This window comes from Arabidopsis thaliana, assembly GCF_000001735.4.
Source record: "Arabidopsis thaliana chromosome 1 sequence".
Lineage (NCBI taxonomy): Eukaryota > Viridiplantae > Streptophyta > Magnoliopsida > Brassicales > Brassicaceae > Arabidopsis > Arabidopsis thaliana.
Genome location: NC_003070.9, coordinates 17,246,577 through 17,267,805, shown reverse-complemented (window position 1 = coordinate 17,267,805; position 21,229 = coordinate 17,246,577). Strand labels below are relative to the sequence as shown.

The 21,229-nt window shown below is 41.8% G+C and overlaps 2 protein-coding genes, 1 non-coding gene and 2 pseudogenes across 7 annotated transcripts; 3 read left to right on the top strand and 2 right to left on the bottom strand.

The window, feature by feature from the left end:
* Positions 1-981: 981 nt before the first annotated feature.
* RAP2.1 lies at positions 982-2,220 on the top strand. 3 transcript variants are annotated; one of them, NM_001333266.1, is made up of 2 exons: positions 1,082-1,712; positions 1,927-2,220. In NM_001333266.1, the coding sequence occupies exons 1-2, from the start codon at positions 1,299-1,301 to the stop codon at positions 1,936-1,938; spliced, it is 426 nt and encodes a 141-aa protein (NP_001322275.1). In that variant the 5' UTR covers positions 1,082-1,298; the 3' UTR covers positions 1,939-2,220. The 3 variants fall into 3 exon arrangements, with proteins under 3 accessions (NP_564496.1, NP_001322275.1, NP_001322276.1); NM_001333265.1 differs by having other exon boundaries at positions 1,082-1,844; NM_103607.4 differs by having other exon boundaries at positions 982-2,105.
* Positions 2,221-3,622: 1,402 nt separating this feature from the next.
* AT1G46696 (hypothetical protein (Protein of unknown function, DUF601)) lies at positions 3,623-5,946 on the top strand (the record flags this gene model as incomplete). The annotated part of the gene is made up of 6 exons (NM_103606.1): positions 3,623-3,919; positions 3,998-4,187; positions 4,300-4,371; positions 4,537-4,950; positions 5,019-5,181; positions 5,232-5,946. The coding sequence occupies 6 exons, from the start codon at positions 3,623-3,625 to the stop codon at positions 5,944-5,946; spliced, it is 1,851 nt and encodes a 616-aa protein (NP_175146.1).
* A 527-nt stretch (positions 5,947-6,473) lies between these two features.
* On the bottom strand, positions 6,474-12,046 carry AT1G46624 (annotated as a pseudogene; the record flags this gene model as incomplete). Its single annotated transcript has 1 exon — positions 6,474-12,046.
* Positions 12,047-13,902: 1,856 nt separating this feature from the next.
* On the bottom strand, positions 13,903-14,854 carry AT1G46554. The gene has a single exon (NR_143578.1). It is a non-coding gene; the product is annotated as an other RNA (non-coding RNA).
* Positions 14,855-15,353: 499 nt separating this feature from the next.
* On the top strand, positions 15,354-19,947 carry AT1G46552 (annotated as a pseudogene; the record flags this gene model as incomplete). Its single annotated transcript has 1 exon — positions 15,354-19,947.
* Positions 19,948-21,229: the final 1,282 nt, after the last annotated feature.

The following is a 21,229-nucleotide window of genomic DNA, read 5'->3' as shown; positions in this document are numbered from 1 at the left end:
TTTGGCAGGAAAAATGTCAAACCCTTTTCTTGGGCGGAAATGTTGAATGTCGTTTTTGGCGGGAAAATGTTAAATTGCGTTTTGGCGGGAAAATGTTGAGTGTCGTTTTTGGCGGGAAAATGTTGAATGTCGTTTTTAGCAAGAAAATATTGAATGTCGTTTTTGGCGGGAAAATGTTAAATCGTCGTTTTGGCGGAAAAATGTTGTTGAATATCTTTTTTGGCGGAAAAATGTTAAATTGGGTTTTTGACCGGAAAATGTGAAATCATTTTTGGCGGGAAAATGTTGAATGTCGTTTTTGGCGGAAAAATGTTGAATCGCGTTTTTGACGGGAAAATGTTGAATTGCGTTTTGGCGGGAAAATGTTGAATGTCGTTTTGGCGTGAAAATGCTGAATGTCGTTTTTGGCGGGAAAACGTTAAATTGTGTTTTGGCGGGAAAATGTTGATTGTCGTTTTTGGCGGGAAAATGTTGAATGTCTTTTTTGGCGGTAAACTGTTAAATCGCGGTTTTGGCGAAAAAATGTGAAATCTTTTTTGAAGAGAAAATGTTGTTTCACTTGAAAAAGGACTTTAAAAAAATATGTGGGTACCCATAACCCAATGAGGTAAACCCATATGGGTTTTATTTATTTGGGTACTCAGCCTATTTTAAACCTATGTTTTTTTCTAAAAAAAGTAGATCTATGGACTTAAAATTTTATGTGGGTTTTGGGTATCCAGTGAGTTTTAACCCATCATTAACATCTCTACTTGAATCAAATTTAACCGAGAAGTACTGGACCAAAACCAAACCACTTGATTAATAGGAGAGCATCTAACTCAAGATAACATTTTGTATTAGTTTATGTGGTCCTGTGATACCAACATTCAAGTCTCTGTCATACCAAAACACGGGTATTTGTCTTAATAAGCAACTTAGGAATAATATATGAAACAATCATCATCTATGAAAATAAAATATTTATCAAGAGTTTGAATTATTGAATCAAATATTTACAAAGGTTGATCATTTTCTAAAAGTTCTTGATTTGTATATAAACTGAGTTTTCGTGATTGTTTTTATAATTTTTGTAAGCCATCTGATCTCGATGAATCTTCAGTATTCAATTTCAGTCGGTCTCCTAACCATCCATGACAAATTCAGTGATAATATAGTAAATAGATAACAAGTGAGACGTACGAGGTTACTTGGCTATTTCTACAAAACCAATATTTATGTCGGCCATAGTTCTATATTAAATATTGTCACCATACTTAATAAACTTCCATTGCGCCCCAAAAGTTTGTCTTTTATCAATGGAAAGAGAACAAGAAGAGTCTACGATGAGAAAGAGAAGGCAGCCACCTCAAGAAGAAGTGCCTAACCACGTGGCTACAAGGAAGCCGTACAGAGGGATACGGAGGAGGAAGTGGGGCAAGTGGGTGGCTGAGATTCGTGAGCCTAACAAACGCTCACGGCTTTGGCTTGGCTCTTACACAACCGATATCGCCGCCGCTAGAGCCTACGACGTGGCCGTCTTCTACCTCCGTGGCCCCTCCGCACGTCTCAACTTCCCTGATCTTCTCTTGCAAGAAGAGGACCATCTCTCAGCCGCCACCACCGCTGACATGCCCGCAGCTCTTATAAGGGAAAAAGCGGCGGAGGTCGGCGCCAGAGTCGACGCTCTTCTAGCTTCTGCCGCTCCTTCGATGGCTCACTCCACTCCGCCGGTAATAAAACCCGACTTGAATCAAATACCCGAATCCGGAGATATATAGTCAATTTATATACATGTAGTTTGTTTTGTTTGATTAGAAGATTACATTTACATACAAGATACACATAGATACTGGAAAATATAGGTATGTATACATTCATAAATTATCTTATGTATCAAAGAATTTTATAGATTCTGATTAGCTTTTTGTTTTTGTTTTTGATAAGAACTCTGATTAGTTGTCCGGAGACAAAACCGGCTAAGAGCAATCCATGAGAAGCTAGCGAGTGTTTTTTAGTTCAAGTTGTAATATAAATGCATATTAATTCTTTAGTAATTTTGTATAAGAATTTGTGATTCATGCCTTCTTCCTATTTTAGTAATGTTTAAACTTCAAAGTTTTTTGTATTATAAGTTTGATGTGATCTTTGGATTCGTAATCCCCCAATACGGCAATACATGTTTATTTACGTTATCTTGAGGATATTGGTAGAGAACTTCATCCGAAAACTTGTACTTTACAATTAACGAAAATTCTATCTTTATGTGCTTTCAACGTTAGTTAATCAATGATTGAATTAATTCCTTTATTTTATTATACGTCACTATTCGATGACTAGCCTAAGGCGTGCAAGGAAACATCTGTTTGTGTGTTTTTCTAATTGTTTTTGAAGAAAGTAATTAGACCATCCTCAATGAAGGGTTATTAATCAAGGTTCTTAACAATTTTTAATAAAGAAATTTTGTTGGTAAGAGTTTATATAAGATTTTAATTTTTGGCAACCTCAATGATAGTATATTAAGTGGGGGTTCTTAATGTGGATGTCGGAATCTGCAATTAGAATTTTGTGGATGCTTCGAGGATCTTAAGACTTGTTAAACGAACAATGATCAATCGGAAAAAGTATATTTATTTTTCTATAGTTTCTGTGTATCTCTCCGTCCCCCGTACAATCGCAAATGAAACATATTTATACAAAGAACTTCGAATCAAACGAATTAATCACTACGCTGATCTTACGCCGGAAATCTCGCTTCTTTTACTTCGGACGTTACGAAGTCTCCAGCTCGAGTAGTTAATGAGCGTCTTTAATTCGAGATTCTTCCGTTACTCGAATTAAAGCCTAAATCGAATTTGAAATGACGGTCTTCTTAAACAGGCTTTTCCCTGGATGGGCCCCCTGCTGGGCTCAAACCGCGTATTGGGCCGGATACGAAATCCAACATCCACAATTTGCCTCCCAAGTCCTCGAAGTGAACACTTCGGGGACTTAAGTTCAACTCGTGGCGCCATCTCCGGAGATCATAGAACGTCATTCCGGGAGAATAAGAATCTCCCGAGGTAAAAAAAGGAAACTGAATCGCGTAATTTTCGAGGATTTTCTTGGAAAGAGTGTGACGCTTCGTAATCCTAGGGTTTTGGGTTTTCCCGCTCATTTACTCCTTTATATAAACCGACGAACCCTTCACCTTCTGACTGACCTCTTAAAAGCCATCGGACTCACTCGTCGCCTCAGGTAACAATCCCGACTCTTTCTCAACCTCTCTTTCGTTTAATTCTCGTTTCGAATTTTGCCTGAATTGATAGATAGTCGGAATCTTAGACCTAGAATCGTGGTAGGTTTAGGCCGGTAGCACTTGGAGTAGATTCCTTATCGATTTCTTAGATTTTCAGTTTAGAATTCCGAAGACCAATCAACATCGCCGGCGCTCTACGCCTATTTCTGGTCGAATTCCGTCGCCAATTTCTTAGGCTCGCCGTCGCTCCGGTTCACTAATAGATTAAACACGGCGCAGACCCATCTCTGTTCTTGAGTTCTTGAAGAAGATCTTCAAGTGTTCTTCGGCCGCCTAAGAAAGTTTCGCGAAAAACGGCTTTCAGATCTGATTTCTCTCCTTGCAAATTACTTCGCGGTGTTTGTCATGCCTCCGAGGAAAGTAGTTCGCGAAGTGTTCCTAATGGACGGTAAGTTCGGGAAATACCAGACTTCGCTCTCGACTTCGAGCAGACTCTCGCTGCTGAGAGGAGCCCACCAAATTCCTCGTCAAATTCAACTCATTTCCCCCGAACCGACAGTCTGTCCTGAGAATCCTCCCCCAGGGCACACGTGCGCATTCGAAATCTTCTTTTCGCTATGCGGTCTTTACTTCCCCCTCCCTGACGTCCTGATCGACCTTATGCACGAGTTCGGGATCGCACTTCCCCAGTTGTGCCCGAATGTTATCTGAACCGTCTTGTGCCTTATTACTCTAGCTGAAGAAGACGGATTCGCTCTCTCATTAAATGACCTCCTTCAGTTGTACGCAGTTAAGAAAGGGCGAACAAAGGGAACATTTTTCTTGTCACCTCGGAAAGGTTTCCGAGTCTTCGATGACTTCCCAGACAAAGATGAGCAATGGAGAAAATCATACTTCTTCTTTCCAGTGAATGAGCTCACTTATGGAAACAAGACTGGTTTATTTGTTTCTGAGTGGGCAGCTCGCACCGGTAGATAGTGAATTCACTCTAGGAAAACACAACTTAAATTAGTCGTAATTTCTGAATGCAAACACTTTATGGCACCCGAACTGACCACCTTCTTTTATGTTTTTGTTTACAGTTAAAGTCAGCACGCCTCCCGTTTCACATACTTTTGCTGCTCACTTCTCGAATTTTTGTCGTCAAGATCTAGGTTGGGAGTCCTTGACTACGGATAGAATCTGAGCGTCAGGTCGGAGAATTAGATCCCGAACTGATCTTGCCGTGTCTTCGCCCCCTTTCTGTCCAAGAATTTTGAGCAAAGCCGACATGTCTCCTCCCTCGTACCGCGAAGAAAAGAGACTTGAGAGAGAGTGAGCTGAGAAAGACAAAGCGCGGATTAAATCCGACAGAACCGTGATGGCGGGAACCCTCGAGGACAGCAAACTCCGTTCCCTTGAGAAAACAAAGTACCAACCGTCTGACTCTGGGTCGAGACCTGAAACTCCTACTTCGGTGTCGGCTGGAAAGAAACCTGAAACTCCTACTTCGGGTTCCGGAAAGGCTCTTAAGGACCCTGCTGGCAAAGATCCCGAGAAGCGGGCTGCTGACAAGAAACGGAAGCAGCCCGAAGAGATCAGCCACTCCCCACCTCGCTCCTCACGCCCTCGTCAAGAGGAAAAAGGAGCGAAGTTGAAGGGAGTTGTGGAGGACGCCCCCCAGAACCTGGTGGTTCTGTCTTCTCGGGAATCCGAAACCCGTGAATCGGAACGTCGCAACGTCCCTCTTCCGGGTAACGAACTGATCGTTTGTCTCAGCTTTCGAATATCACCCTTAGATCTGACTTAGAATTTTTATCAGCTCCTCCGATGACTTTTGCGGATACAATGAGGACCCTCGTTCCACCCGGTTCTGCCATAGCTCCCTTCGACGAAATGAAAGAGGTCAACAAGGACAACTACCTTCGCTTCGCCGGGAAACTTGGCAAGGTAAAACCCGAACTGAATCAATATCCGTTATGTCCGTGAATGACTTAGTTGAGTAACACATTTTATTATGCAGTTAATCCTGGAGTTCAACTCCGTTTTCTGCAGCCACGAGTTTCAAGCGAAACGAAGATGAGAACGCCAAGGCCGTGGAGAAGGCGAACAAAGTTATGAACCGGATGAAGGCTGCCGAACTGCAGGTCCAAAAGCTTGAAGTGAACAATATCGACCTGACCGCAAAGCTCGAGGCCGGGAAGAATGCATATCTCGACGCAGTCGATAAAGAGACCCAAGCTCGAGCCGACCTCAAAGCTTGCGAAGAGAAGTTGAAGAAAATGGAAGAGGAGCAAGCCGCACTGATTGCTGCGGCGAGAACGGACGAGAGGAGGAAGGTGCGGGCTCAATTCCACGACTTCTCCTCGAAGTACGGGAATTTCTTCAAAGAATCCGAAGAGGTAGAGACCCTCAAGGTTCGGGCTGCAGAGGCAAAAGCGAACCGAGAGTTGCTTGAGGAGATCGAGAAGGGAGAAATTCCTGATCTCTCAAAGGAGCTTGAATCGGTCCGAGCTGACGAGGAGAAGTTTGCTAGACAGGCTGCGGAACCGAAGACTCCTCATCCTGACCCTACTGAACTCATTTCGCTCCTTGCCGATACGCCACCGGAGGTAGTCGTGGAGAGTATTCCCTCTGCCGAAGTGGTGGTTATCGACGAGGGAGGGTCTAACAAGGGCTCTGCCTCCGAAGCAAGAATTGCCGCCATGTTCCCGGTTGATGTTGAGAAGGACTCCGGAAGGGCGGAGTAAAAAATTTCAAAACATTATCGTCTGTTGGGGTTGTTATGGCCCGAAATGGCCCCCCGTTTGTTTTTAAGACTCAAATGCTTTTAATTTTTTGTTGGCCACAGAGGCTTATTTTTTACTTGACCTTTATTCGGGAGTCGTAAAGACTTAGTTTTTTGAAAAAAAAGTTTCTCCTTGCCAAATTTGTCTGTGGAAGTGCGAGCTAAAACTCGGCTTATATCGCATAAAAATTTGACAAAAAGATGATATCCGATTGCAAGCGGAGCTCGGCTTTGTAAGTTAGTACGGATATCACTTAAGACCGCGAACTTAAGTTATCAACTTAATTCGAGTATTTCTGAAGCATAGGGTTGGATGCGTAGTGATCCACCCGGAGCAGTTTCAGATATGAAAACCAAACACAACTTGATTTACGAGAAAGTTTGATTTTATTGATTATAGAGACTGGACCCGAAGTGCGGGCTGCCTACGTACCCAAAGGTGGGGATCAAGTCTAACGTAGTTCGATTTACATAAGGAAAATGCTTTTAAATGTAAAAACGTTTTAGATGCATTGAATTCCATGCCCTGCGAACTGTTATCCCTCCATGTTAATCAGGCGGTAGACTCCGTTGCGTACAACGTGTGTGATTTTGTAGGGACCTTCCCAGCTGATCCCTAATTAGCCTGCTCCCTTTTCCGCCGTGTTCTGCTGAACCCGACGTAAGACTAGGGTTCCCACTTCGAAAGATCTATTACGAACGTTTGAGTTGTAATATCGTGCCACAGCATTATGGTAATTTTGCATCCGAACTAGGGCTTGATTCCGTCGTTCATCAATGGTATCGATGACATCGATCAGCATTTCGTTATTTGCCTCTTCGTTCTGAGGATTGCGAATTCTCCTTGCACTTGGGACTTTGATTTCAGCAGGGATGACCGCCTCCATTCCATAGACCAGAGAGAAAGGAGTTTCACCGGTTGCTCTTCTTGGTGTTGTACGAACTGCCCAGAGAACATTTTGCAATTCTCCAAACCATGCTCCTTTGTAGGCATTTAACTTCTTTTTAAGGTTTGAAATGATTGTTTTGTTCATTGCTTCGGCTTGCCTATTTTCTTGCGGGTAACGAGGTGTAGAATGACTGAGACGGATTCGCCACTCTTCACAAAACGCTTCGAATTGTTCGGAAATGAACTGAGATCCGTTGTCGGTGACAATTTCATAAGGCAGGTCGTGCCTACAAATTATGTCTTTCCAGATGAAGTTCCGAACTTGGACGTGAGTTATGTTGGAGTACGCTGCGGCTTCAACCCACTTTGAGAAATAATCTGTCAGTACGAGTAGGAAGCGTACACCCCGAGTAGACACGTGTAAAGGTCCGACAATGTCCATTGACCACTTCATAAATGGATAGGGAGCCGAGACTGTGTTGAGGAGTTCTACGGGCTGAAGGATGAGTGGTGCATGCTATTGACATTGTTCGCATTTACGGGCATATGCTTCGCAGTCTGCTACCAGGGTCGGTCAGTAGTAACCATACTTCTTTACTTTAAAAGCCAAAGAGCGACCTCCGGTGTGATTTCCGCAGGTGCCGTCGTGAACTTCCTTCATTACAGTTCGGGTCTGTTCACCGAAGATACATACAGCGTCGGGAGCCGAGATGATTCGCCTGTAGAGAGTATCGTTTGCTACGCAGAAACGTGCGCAAGTGGCTTTCAGCTTTCGAGCTGCCCACTTTTCTGCAGGAAGCGTACCGTTGAGGATGTAATCCCGAATTGGCTCTCTCCAGTCTGCCCCCCAATCATGAGGTGGTTGATCAGGGAGTGGCGCATCATGATTATCTGGAATGTTCTCGACGGGGTGAACTATGACCGAAATTCCCTCATCCTCTTCGAGCTGAGGAGAACCGTTTTCTGCTGACTGAGCATCTAGCCTTCTTCGCATGGCACGGGTGGTGACAAAACTTACTTTGTCGAGACGAATGCTTGGTTGGCTTATTTTCTCGACGGGAATTAAGCGAGCTAAGGTTACTTCGGAAGTAGATGCCAAAGCTGCCAAAGCGTCAGCAGCCGAGTTTTCGAGGGATTCTGGTTAACTCGAACTGCTCGAATTTTCCTGAAATCTCGCTAACTAAATTCAGGTATGCTTCCATACGTGCATCCTTTGCTTCGTACTCGCCGGAGTATTGATTTGCGACGAGCTGTGAGTCACAATGGGCATGCAAGTTTCTGACTCCGACCCCGACGGCAAGTCGTAATCCAGCCAGCAGTGATTCGTACTCCGCTTCATTATTAGAGGCGTTGAAAGCTAGGCGGAAAGACTGTTCTAGCACTTCACCGGTGGGAGATGTCAGACGAATCCCTACTCCAGACCCATGCTTTGACGAAGCCCCATCAACGTGAAGTATCCATGGTTGAGTCTGATCCGTCTGCTCTGGTGCAGCCAAAGGTAATTCAATAAGGAAATCCGCTAAAACTTGGGACTTTAAACTCGTTCGAGCTCGGAACTCAAGATCAAACTCGCTCAGCTCGATGGCCCATTTCGCTAATCGTCCAAATTGAGTTGGACTATGGAGGATGGTGCGAAGAGGTAAAGACGTTAGAACGACGATCGGATGTGATTGGAAGTACGGTCGAAGTTTTCGGGCTGCCAGACAACAGCTAGCGCGAGCTTCTCCATCATAGGGTACCTTGTCTCTGCGTCGGAGAAAGATTTACTAACGTAGAAGATAGGACGCTCGTCACTTCGCTCCACTCTTACTAGTACACCGCTCACTGCACTCTCTGAAATAGCGATGTACAAAAAAAGCTGTTCCCCGAACTCAGGTTTTGCAAGGACCGGGGGTTCGGATAAGTAATGCTTTAACTGCTTGAATGCTTCTTCGCAGCATTTGTCTGTAGATCTGGAAATGTATCTGTTCAACGCTGCCACTCGACCTGTCAATCTTTGTACTTCCCTTATACTACGAGGTGAAGTCATTGACAGAAAAGCGTTTATCTGCCTCGGATTTGCTTTTATTCCGCGTTCAGTGACAATATACCCAAGGAACTCCCCTGAAGGAACTGCGAACGTACACTTTGAAGGATTCAACTTCATTCCGAACTCATTTAAAATGTCGAAACATTGCTGTAAATGTCCGAAGTGCTAGGTAGATGAGGTCGATTTCACCAGCATATCGTCGATGTATACTTCCATGGTTTTGCCGAGAAGATCCTTAAACATTCTGTTGACCAAACGCTGGTAGGTCGCACCCGCGTTCTTCAGCCCGAAGGGCATCACTTTGTAGCAATACGTTCCACGTTCCGTAATGAAGGATGTTTTCTCCTGATCGTCCGGGTTCATCAGAATTTGATTATATCCTGAAAAGGCATCCATAAAGGACAACATCTCGTGTCCTGTAGTGGATTCGACAAGTCGGTCAATGTGAGGAAGTGGGAAGCAATCTTTTGGACATGCTTTGTTGAGGTCAGTAAAGTCAACACAAACACGCCATTTGCCATTCTTTTTCTTCACGACCACGGGATTAGCGAGCCACTCAGGATACTTGACTTCGCGTATCAAACCAGCTTTGAGAAGCCTAGTGACTTCGACATTTACTGCCTCTGCACGATCTGGACCAAGCTTCCGGCGCTTTTGTTTAACCGGTTTGAAGGTTGGATCTACATTTAGCTCGTGCGAGATTACTTCCGTACTGATTCCAGTCATCTCGCCAACTGTCCAAGCGAACGTTGTTTTATTCGTTTTAAGGAAAAGAATTAATTTGCTTCGGAAAGTTTCGCCCAGATTAGCCCCGATTCCAACGAGCTGATCCGGATGGTCATCGTTTATAACTACCCGCTCCACGAGGTCGTCGCCTACTTTTTTGATCGGATTCGGGGACGCCTCGAGCTGTGGTTGCTATTTGATTTTGAGCTTATGCCCGGTCATGTAGCACATCCTAGACGTGCGCTGACTCCCGAGGATTTGTCCAACTCCGGAAGAGGTTGGAAACTTGACACATTGATGGTAGGTAGATGGTACCGCTTTCATCTCGTACAGCCAGGGAGTTCCGAGAATTACGTTGTACGCAGCAGGTCGGTCAAAAACCGTGAATTCAACCATCTTGACTATTCCTTGCGCAGTAACAGGAAGTATTATAGTACCAAGAGACATCGAAGTTTCGCTGGTGAAAGATACGAGTGGACTCGGGGCTCCCTTTATATCCTTCTTGGAGATTCCCATTCGTAGTAAAGTGTCGAGAAAGATCAAATCGACCGAGCTCCCAGTGTCAATAAGAATCCTCTGCACTTCGCAATTCGCAATGTCAAGAGTTATTACCAGAGCATCATCGTGCGGTTTGTCCAGATCGCTGGTTTCTTCCTCGGTAAAGGATATTTCTGGGTAATCAACCCGACCGGTTCTCGGTTTCTTTGCAACCGGGGTGACAGATTTTCTCTCATGCTGTTTTATCGCGCTAACAGAATCACGAAAAAGTTTTGAACCTCCCATAATCACTTTGACCATTTTCTTCGGACCTTTAGGAATTATGGGAGCCGGATCGCTCTTCTGCTTTTTGCTCGGAGATGAAGCTTCCTCTGATTCTGGGACTTTGCTTGCGGTCTGAGCCAATTCGATCGCCGTAATGTCCACTTCGGAAATTTTTCCCGAAGCATACTTCGCTGCTAACAGTCTGCCCAACGCTTTGCAATCCTTGGTTGCATGACCGTTCATCTTATGAATATCGCAATATGCATTCGGGTCTCAGACCCATTTGTTACTCGGAAAAGCGCCGTTTTTGCCCTTAGGAGAAAAAGGCGGCTTGGACGGTGAAGCTTTAGGAGAAGATTTCGGTGACTCTTTCTCGATGGAGAAAGTTCCTGCTGCAGGCTTTCTGATTTCGGCAGGTTTTTTGGTAGTTGCGGGCTGAGACACTTTTGGTGCAGCATTTGAAGCACTGAATTTTTTAGCTAGAAAAGCTCGTTCTTCTTCTGCATTTATCCAGTTCGTTGCTCGATGAAGTGCATCTTGGATTGTCTCAGGTCGATTTAGTGTCAAAGACTCGCGGAAACGTGATTCATGCCAAAGACCATTTTTGAGCGCGGACTGAGCTGCTGAGTCGGACAAGCTGGGTATTTGAACCATGATTTCTTTGAAAGCAGTAATATAAGTCCGAAGTGGTTCGTCAGCGGATTGAGAAAGATTCCAAAGATGGGCTTCAGTGATGTCACTCTTGATGAAGTATCCGTACTGCTTAATGAATGCAGTTGATAGTTGCTTAAAATTATCGATCGAGCCCTCTTCCAGCTGGGTGAACCAAGTGAGAGCAGGTCCGGACAAATTTTCCGAGAACAATTTGCAAAGCCCGGCATCCTCTTCGTGTGGCTCTAGGGGGACCCGTCCGGCGATGACTTGGAAGGAAGTCAAATGCTCTTTCGGATCTCCCTTTCCATTGTAAACAGGAAGCTTGAAATCTCGGAATTCGCGGATACGTAACTTAGAGATCCTTGGGGTGAAAGGTGTTCTCCTTGTTGCTTCGATAACCTTTTCCACTTCGGGAGCCGAAGTAGTGGCTTGATGGACTTTTGCGTTCATGGCCCAAATTTGATCTTGAAGGTTTTGAAGCTCCGAACTGACTGCGCTTGGCTCTTGTCGGGAATCAGAGATTGGGATTCTGATGGCGGGATCAAGTGGAGCTGGAGTCCGAGCTATTCCCCCATTTGAAATTGCGGCAAGTCCTGCTGGTGAAGATGAGGTGACAGGATTCTGAGTCGATGTCGCCCCGACTTCAACCGGTGGCGGCGGAGTCTGCTGGCCAGACGCTTCTTGGGAATTTTGGACGCTCGGACTGGCGGTGCCTTGAAAGTTGAGTCGCGTTCGAGCTCCGGTGGTTCGCGCAGTTCCTCCAGAGAGTGAATCGACTCGCTCCGCGTACGCGTTGTGAGCCGATCTGATTTCAGAATGACTAGCCGCCAGCGCTGCGAATTGGCCGTTGCATTGCTCTTGGAAGGTCACGAGCTTGTCGGATAGAGATGTCACGGCAAGCTGTTGTCGGTCAGTCTTCTCGGACAGCTGCTGGAGCAACTGCTTGATGTTGTCAAGGGTGGAGGCTTGGTCGCCGGAACTCCGATCGTCGTTGCTACTCATGGTGACTTTGATCGCTGTTCTGAAGTAAAAGACTTAATAACCCCTCCTTCTAGCGCCAAATTGTGGATGTCGGAATCTGCAATTAGAATTTTGTGGATGCTTCGAGGATCTTAAGACTTGTTAAACGAACAATGATCAATCGGAAAAAGTATATTTATTTCTCTATAGTTTCTGTGTATCTCTCCGTCCCCCGTACAATCGCAAATGAAACATATTTATACAAAGAACTTCGAATCAAACGAATTAATCACTACGCTGATCTTACGCCGGAAATCTCGCTTCCTTTACTTCGGACGTTACGAAGTCTCCAGCTCGAGTAGTTAATGAGCGTCTTTAATTCGAGATTCTTCCGTTACTCGAATAAAGCCTAAATCGAATTTGAAATGACGGTCTTCTTAAACAGGCTTTTCCCTGGATGGGTCCCCTGCTGGGCTCAAACCGCGTATTGGGCCGGATACGAAATCCAACATCCACACTTAAGAAAACTTGATTAAAAACACACATATATATATATAAATCTTTTACTTTTAGAAAACTTAATCATTATTGAATTCATAAAGTTTGATACATGCATAACAAAAAGAAAAATGTAGAAATGATAAAATTTGGTAAAATATTTTGTATTAATGAAGTTTTAATAAAAAGGATTTAGAAATTTTTTTGAGAACAAATAATAGGGAAAGAGGTTAAATATTTACTACTCCAACCAATAAAACCTGGTCACGTCACCACCAATTAACTAAGAGCAACCTAAGAGCACCTCTAAGCTAAGAGAGCCTCTAAGCTTCATGGATCATTAAACATTAAATTTTATTACTTTATTAATCTAAGAAACTTCTAAAATCCTCCCTTTGAGGATGCTCATCCTCAATGGTTAAGTACCAATTAATTCTTAACTTTGAATCTTAGCATTATTTAAAAATAAAATTTTGTTTTTTGAAAGCTAAGACTAAAAGTTAAGTATCTTAACAAAAATGACCTCCAATGGTTAAGATTCAATTGTTTCTTAAGGATAGAAGATCAGTTTTGCATTTTTTTTTGCTTTCCCTTTTGTTTATTCCTTAAACCAATGTGAAAGTGACACATAGACACATCTTAGCTAAGCAAAAACATCTTAAGTTAGATATATTTCTTAGCTTAAGATTGTTAGTTGGATTTAATTTAATCACTTTTAATCCTAAGATTTTGTTAAGATATACCCAAGATACATCATTGAGGGTGCTCTAAAACAATTAGCATTAATTTTCCTTAGATATTGATGATCAGCATAGCATTTTTTTGTTATGCTCAAAATGAAAACTTATACTTTATAAAGACATTATTTTTGTAAGTGCTAAATTTTTGTTGTGAGTTAAAAACAAAATATTTTAAAATGTATTACAATCAAAATCAGAGAATTATACTTATATAGTTATATATAGAATCTTTAACCAAAAAATAAATAAATCTTAAGCCTATAAGCCCAGAAAAAGCTGTTCTAGCTAAGCTGTCAATCTAATATATGAAAAGGGTCTCTAATTAAGTGTGTATGAAATGAGCTGATTGAATCGCTATACATGCAGCAAACAAAAAGAGTACGTACGTTGATGTCATAGTAATTACAAAATTATTGTCTCCGATTAATAACATTGAATAATCGCATAATAACATGCAGTAGAATAAAAAAATTCAGGATAAAAACCTCGTAAAATGAAATTTTTTATAACGAAATAAGCAATTACATAGTCATTTTGTGTAAGAGAAAACAAGAAAAAGATGAGAGATTTGCAGAGGCAAAGGAGGGGGAAATACATATCTGTTAAAGTTCGTTGTTTAGATCATATTGACATTTAAAAGAGATCCGATTTTGCTGATATTTTTTTTTTCACAAGTGAACTAAATTTTATTCAAATTTGTATATCTATATGCAAGTTTACAAGCCCACTAAAAAGCCCAAATGATATCACACCAAGGAAACAAGGATAAATTTATGGCCATTACACGTGTCAAAAATAGACACACGTGAAGCAAGTCGTGTCACAAGAGAAACTCTGAAATAATTCGTCATCCTTTACCATCGACGACTCCGAATCCGGTGAATGCAATCGACGCCGGAAAAACTGAGCGAACATCGATTTTTATTGATTCTCACCGGATACTGCATAATACAGTGGAAAGGGATACAAAAACAGAAGTCTCATCCTCATCCGCATGTCAAATCAACAAACAAAGAAAGATCTGACGAATAACAGGTAACAGAGGAGGAAGATCTGATTGATCCATAGAGATTTGCTCGAATCGAAGTACCAATACATGTAAAGACAGCTATAGGCAATCCATAATTTGCTGAAAACAAAGCTTCCTTTTCATTACCTTAGTCCTTAGTTGCAATCAACGTTGATTCTTGTTGTAGACCGCTTACTTAACAAAAGGGAATCCGCATCAAACGAAACAAGGCCATCGAATTGACACCGTCGTCTCATAGATCACGGAATTACTGAAACTAAACACGTCACGACACAAGGTAGCTGTGATAAAAACAAAGAGTAGAAAAAGAAAACTCGAGAACGGGAAGCAAAACCGGACTACTCCGGTGGATAACAGAAGCTAGCCATCATTACTAAACAAGCTAGACGATGCTAGACGGAAGCTGACCAACCACTATTGTAGAAGCTGATGGATGTCAGACGGAAGCCAAATTTAAACAAATCCTGACGGCAAGATCGATTAAAAAAGTATCTTTCTCTCTTAAAAATTCTAGAGCGATAAGAGAGAGAGAGACAGATTTTCAAAAATTTTAAAGTCTGATTTTGCTGATATTTGGAAAATAGTTTCGTGCCTCAATGTTTTTCAGATTTAATGGTGGATATTATATTTTAACAGTTGGTTTTTTTTTGTCGACCAAATATTTCATTAGAAAAGCCGAACAACCTTGTACAAAGAGAAAAGCCCAAGAGTAGTACAAGCGAAATTACAGCCCAGTTTAACTCAAATCAATATTCGCAAAAAGGCACATGTAACTGTAGGTCTTAGCTACAATCTCTGAAAATTTTGATACCTTTGTCCACGATTTGATAGGTCGAACCTGATTTCTACCAAACCTCGACGATATTGTCTCCTCCTCCTTTCAACAAAGCTTAACCTTTCCTTTTTTCTCAAGTTAAAAAACAATTCTCTTTCTCTTTTGGTTTTCAGGTCATGTATTAGACTAAGATGTATGTGAATCTTAGATTTAGTAAGATACGACCTTATCTCGTATATCACAAATCCTCTTGTATAAATACTTCTCTTGTGCTATTGGAATAAACAAGCTTTTACGACATATTTTATGGTATCAGAGCAATAAAATTCTATGACTAATTCCCTTTTCTTTTTCTAAAAAAAAACAGAGATGCCGTTGTTCTTCGTAACCACCGTTGCTCATCTTTCTATTCTTCTTTTACAAATTTCTATTAAACTCACTACTCTACGATGTCTACCGAATCTGCGTCCACAACATCTACATCTACACCTACATCTACGTCATCAACTCCATATCTTCTCAATGCATCCGATCATCCTGGTGCTTTGATCTCTTCGGTTGTTTTAAAAGAAAACAACTACTCTGAATGGTCTGAAGAACTCCGTAACTCACTCCGTGCTAAACAGAAGCTTGGCTTCATCGATGGAACCATCACAAAACCAGCTGCGGACCCCGAACTAAGTATGTGGACTGCCACAAACTCCATGATTGTTGGATGGATCCGCACATCCATTGATCCACCTATTCGTTCTACGGTATCATTTGTTTCCGATGCAGCACAACTATGGGAGAACCTTCGTCGACGTTTTTCGGTAGGTAACGGGGTACGAAAAACACTTCTAAAAGATGAAATCGCCGTTTGCAATCAAGATGGACAACCTGTTCTAGCCTACTATGGGCGGTTGACTAAACTGTGGGAAGAGTTAGACAACTATAGAACCGGTTGTGTTTGCAAGTGTGAAGCCGCATCTGATATTGACAAATAACGTGAAGATGACCGTGTTCACAAGTTTCTTCTGGGTTTAGATACTCGCTTCAGCTCCATACGATCCTCTATCACTGATGTAGAGCCTCTCCCAGATCTTTATCAAGTCTACTCTCGTGTAGTTCGCGAGGAACAGAACCTCAATGCATCTCGGTCTAAAGAAGTTGTCAAAACAGATGCAATTGGCTTCTCGGTGCAAACCAATACTACCACACGATTTCAAGATCGATCTACTCTCTTTTGCACCCACTGCAACCGCAAAGGCCATGATGTGACAGAATGCTTTCTCATCCATGGATACCCAGATTAGTGGCTAGAACAAAAACGCAAAGATGACCAATCTTCTACGCATGGTCGAGGCTCCAATGGACGTGGTCGTGGTGGTTCTCGTCCGCCAACATCTGCTTCTCCTTCTCGTGGTCGTGGTAAGGCTAACAATGCCCAGGCATCAGCTTCAACATCCTCCACGGAAGGCAACGATCAAATCACCCAACTCATCTCTCTTCTACAGGCTCAACGCCCTAACACTTCCTCTGAACGCTTGTCGGGTAAAACTTGTCTTACTGATGTTGTGATTGATACAGGCGCTTCACATCATATGACAGGAGATTGTTCAATTTTGGTTAATGTCTTTGATATTGTTCCGTCTCCCGTTACAAAACCCGATGGCAAAGCATCACGTGCTACAAAATGTGGCACCCTCCCACTAAGTTCCTCTTATCAACTTCATGACGTGTTATACGTTCCAGATTTCGATTGCACTCTCATCTCTGTTTCCAAACTACTTAAACAGACAAGTTCAATCGCGATCTTTACTGATACTTTGTGTTTTTTACAGGACCGTTTTTCGAGGACTTTGATTGGGGCGGGGGAAGAACGTGAGGGAGTGTATTACTTTACCGGTGTCGTGTCTCCTCGAGTTAACAAAGCTTCTTTGGATCTTGCTATCTCTGGAGATTTGCTTCATCGTCGACTAGGACATCCTTCTGCTAGTGTTTTACTTTCTTTACCAGAATGTCATCGTTCTTCGCAAGGTTTTGAAAAGATTGATAGTTGTGATACTTGTTTCCGTTCAAAACAAACGCGAGCAGTTTTTCCTATTAGCAATAATAAAATAATATAATATTTTTCTTTAATTCATGGCGACGTATGGGGACCGTATAGAACACCATCAACAACCGGTGCTGTTTATTTTCTCACCTTAGTTGATGACTACTCTCGCTCGGTTTGGACATACCTCATGTCTTCCAAAACTGAAGTTTCGCAACTTATTCACAACATTTGTGCCACGTCTTAACGTCAATTCGGTAAACAAGTCAAAGCATTCCGCAGCGACAATGGAACTGAATTCATGTGTCTCACCTCCTATTTTCAGACACACGGCATTCTCCATCAAACTTCGTGTATTGACACTCCGCAACAGAATGGTCGTGTTGAAAGAAAACATCGTCATGTATTAAATGTTGCTCGCGCTTGTCTCTTTCAGGCTAATCTACCGGTCAAGTTCTGGGGTGAAAGTATTTTAACAGCTACACATCTTATCAACCGAACACCATCTACTGTGTTAAATGGTAAAACTCCATATGAAGTCTTGTTTGGAAAACGTCCCTCATATGACATGCTTCGTACGTTTGGTTGTCTCTGTTATGCGCATATCCGCCCCCGCAACAAAGATAAGTTTACTTCTCGGAGTCGTAAATGTGTGTTTCTCGGCTATCCATACGGCAAGAAAGCTTGGTGTGTTTACGATCTCGAAACTGGAAAAATCTTTGCAAGTAGAGATGTTCGTTTTCATGAAGATGTGTTCCCATACGCTACTATTGACCAACCTATTACTCCTTTCCCTACTCCTGCGATGGAAAATGACGACTGGTTTCTCCCTATACCGTCTAGTATCTGTCCGTTGTCTCCTCCACAATCCAGATCAATCGATCCCAACACTGGATCGATCGATCCGACTACTACTACCCCGACTTCTGCACTTCCAGATGGTACTCGATTGATCGATCCACCCATCGGATCGACCGATCCCAAGTCTCTGCCAGCTACTCCCCGATCGATTGATCCGGACCCCACTCCGATCGATCCGGCCAATACTATTGTTGTTCCGCCTGTTTCTCCATCTGCTTCCTCTTCTTCTCCTGGTCTTCTTGAGCTATTGGGGAAAGGCTGTAGGGAGAAGAGGCCATCAGTTCTACTAAAGGACTTTGTCACAAATCCTAAAGCTAAGACGACCTTCGCATTACACAATATACACTCTCCCTCACATGTTCTCTCCTCTGGTGTCCCCACTTCAACATCCTTGGACTCGGTTTCTGGTAAAGTTCTTTATCCTCTCTCGGATTATTTGACTAACTCTGGTTTCTCTGCAAATCATATTACTTTTATTGCTGCCATTCTTGATAGTAAAGAGCCTCAACATTTTAAAGATGCTATTCTTATTAAAGAGTGGTGCGAAGCCATGTCAAAAGAGATTGATGCACTCGAAGCTAATCATACATGGGATATTACGGATCTACCACATGGGAAGAAAGCCATAAGTAGTAAATGGCTTTATAAGTTGAAATTTAACTCTGATGGAACACTCGAGCGACATAAGGCGCGTCTAGTTGTTATGGGTAATCACCAAAAAGAAGGTATTGATTTCAAGGAGACGTTTGCTCCGGTTGCCAAAATGACAACAGTTCGAACTCTTTTAGCAGTCGCAGCCGCAAAAGATTGGGAAGTCCATCAAATGGACGTTCACAATGCTTTTCTCCATGGTGATCTTGAGGAAGAAGTCTACATGAAACTACCACCAGGTTTTAAATGTTCAGACCCCAAAAAGGTCTCAAACAAGCACCTCGCTGTTGGTTCTCCAAACTATCTACAACTCTCCGTAACATGGGTTTCACACAAAGCTACGAAGACTACTCTTTGCTCTCTCTCAAGACCGGTGATACAATCATTCATATTCTTATTTACGTTGATGATTTTATAGTCGCAGGCAATGATCTCAATGCTATCAATCGATTCAAGAGACAACTTCACCAATGTTTTCACATGAAAGATCTCGGGAAGTTGAAGTACTTCCTCGGTTTGGAAGTTTCTCGTGGTCCGGATGGATTTTGTCTCTCTCAACGCAAATATGCATTGGATATTATTAATGAGGTGGGACTACTTGGTTGTAAGCCTTCCGCTGTTCCGATTGAACTCAATCATAAACTAGGTTCTGCCCAAGGACCAAAGTTTGAGAGTCCCGAACGGTACCGTCGTCTCGTCGGCCGGTTTATCTACCTCAATGTCACGCGACCGGATTTGACTTATGCTGTCCACATTCTTTCCCAGTTTATGCAGGCTCCACTTGTTGTTCATTGGGAAGCTGCACTTCGTCTTGTTCGGTATCTCAAAGAGTCTCCCGCACAAGGCATTTTACTTCGCTCCGATAGTGATCTTCAAGTTACTGCTTATTATGATTCAGACTATAACTCGTGTCCGTTAACTCAACGCTCTCTCTTTGTCTATGTTGTTTACTTCGGCGACTCTCCCATTTCATGGAAGACAAAGAAACAAGACACAGTCTCATACTCTTCAGCCGAAGCGGAGTACAGGGCTATGGCATATACGCTTAAGGAAATCAAGTGGTTAAAGGCGCTTCTCAAAGATTTGGGTGTTAATCATTCTTCTCCAATCTCGGTTCATTGTGACAGTCAAGCAGCACTTTACATTGCAGCTAATCATGTCTTCCATGAACGCACCAAACACATAGAATCCGATTGCCATAAGGTCCGCGATGCGGTTCTCGATAAACTCATTACTACGGAGCACATTTCTACAACAGAGCAAGTTGCTGATCTTTTTACCAAGTCGTTGCCAAGACCGACGTTTGAACGGTTATTGTCCACGTTAGGTGTTACTAATTACATACCACCAACGTGAGGGGGGGTATTAGACTAAGATATATGTGAATCTTATATTTACTAAGATACGACCTTATCTCGTATATCACAAATCCTCTTGTATAAATACTTCTCTTGTGCTATTGGAATAAACAAGCTTTTACGACATATTTCATCATGACAAATGAGAAAAGAAGAAGATGGCGTCAACTTATAAGAGAAAAGAATTAGAGTTATTTGGTGTAATTTGGTCAAACCAAAATTCTACTAAACCGATAATTAGTTAAACCATCCTTTTGGTCTAATTAATAAACCAACCCGATTAACAACTTATTGAAAAAGATCAAATCCGCTCTAATTCTGACCTAAACTCCATTAATTCATTCTTTTTGGAATACGGATGTTACATTAAGTCCACTATATTTTGAGTTAAGAAAAAAAGAAGAAGAAGTCCAATACAATCTCGTGGATTAAATATAAGTAGTCCAAATCCAAGTTTGGTTTTCTAAAACAAAATCCAAATTGGTTTTCCCCATTAGGAGGAAAAACCAACAGCTCAAACTCTCTTCATGGCTGCTTTTTATTATCTCTCTCTGAACTTCTTTCAATTTTCTTGTGCATTAAGCTGCTCCCTTTGAAAATTAACACAAACCCTTTTGTTTGGGCTTTTGTAGGAATAGGCCCATCCCATGTTCTCCATGGCTTCAAGAGTGTTAACAACTGAAGCCCATATAAGCCTAATCCCTAATGATGGAATGAAGCAAACATACCCACACAAAAGTTCTAAAATTGAGAATTTCAGTAAAGGTAAGAGGATTCGGGAAAAACTACAGAAATCAGTTCAACCAAACAAGTAAAAGACCATTTCACGGATTAAGGGAAATAAAATAAATTTGAAAATCTTGATGCCAATTAAAAAGAAAGCCAAGAGTGTCTATAAATTAAGTTGAAAATTAAGGTAAAGATCAGTATATATATATTGTTGAATACATTATAATCTCTATTAATTAATATAAGATAAATTAATAAACACGATAAAATAATTATTTTTGTCGTTCGTAAGTTGGGTATTTTGTAAAAATTAACCAGATTCGATACGATAATAATAATTTTTAATTTTCTATATAAAAATATAGTCCTAATAAAATAATAATAATAATCATGTAAATTAATATATATATATATATATATATATGTAATAGCTAAAAATGAATTTCTATTTATAAAAATAGCTAAAATTATATGTAAGTTTGCAAAATTTAAATAAGTATAATTTTCATTTGAATAATCGTATAGGACTATAGGCTGTTGAAATACAA

Excerpts from the sequence above, each read along its gene's own strand:
- RAP2.1 (NM_001333265.1), top strand. The coding sequence starts at position 1,299 with ATGGAAAGAGAACAAGAAGAGTCTACGATGAGAAAGAGAAGGCAGCCA.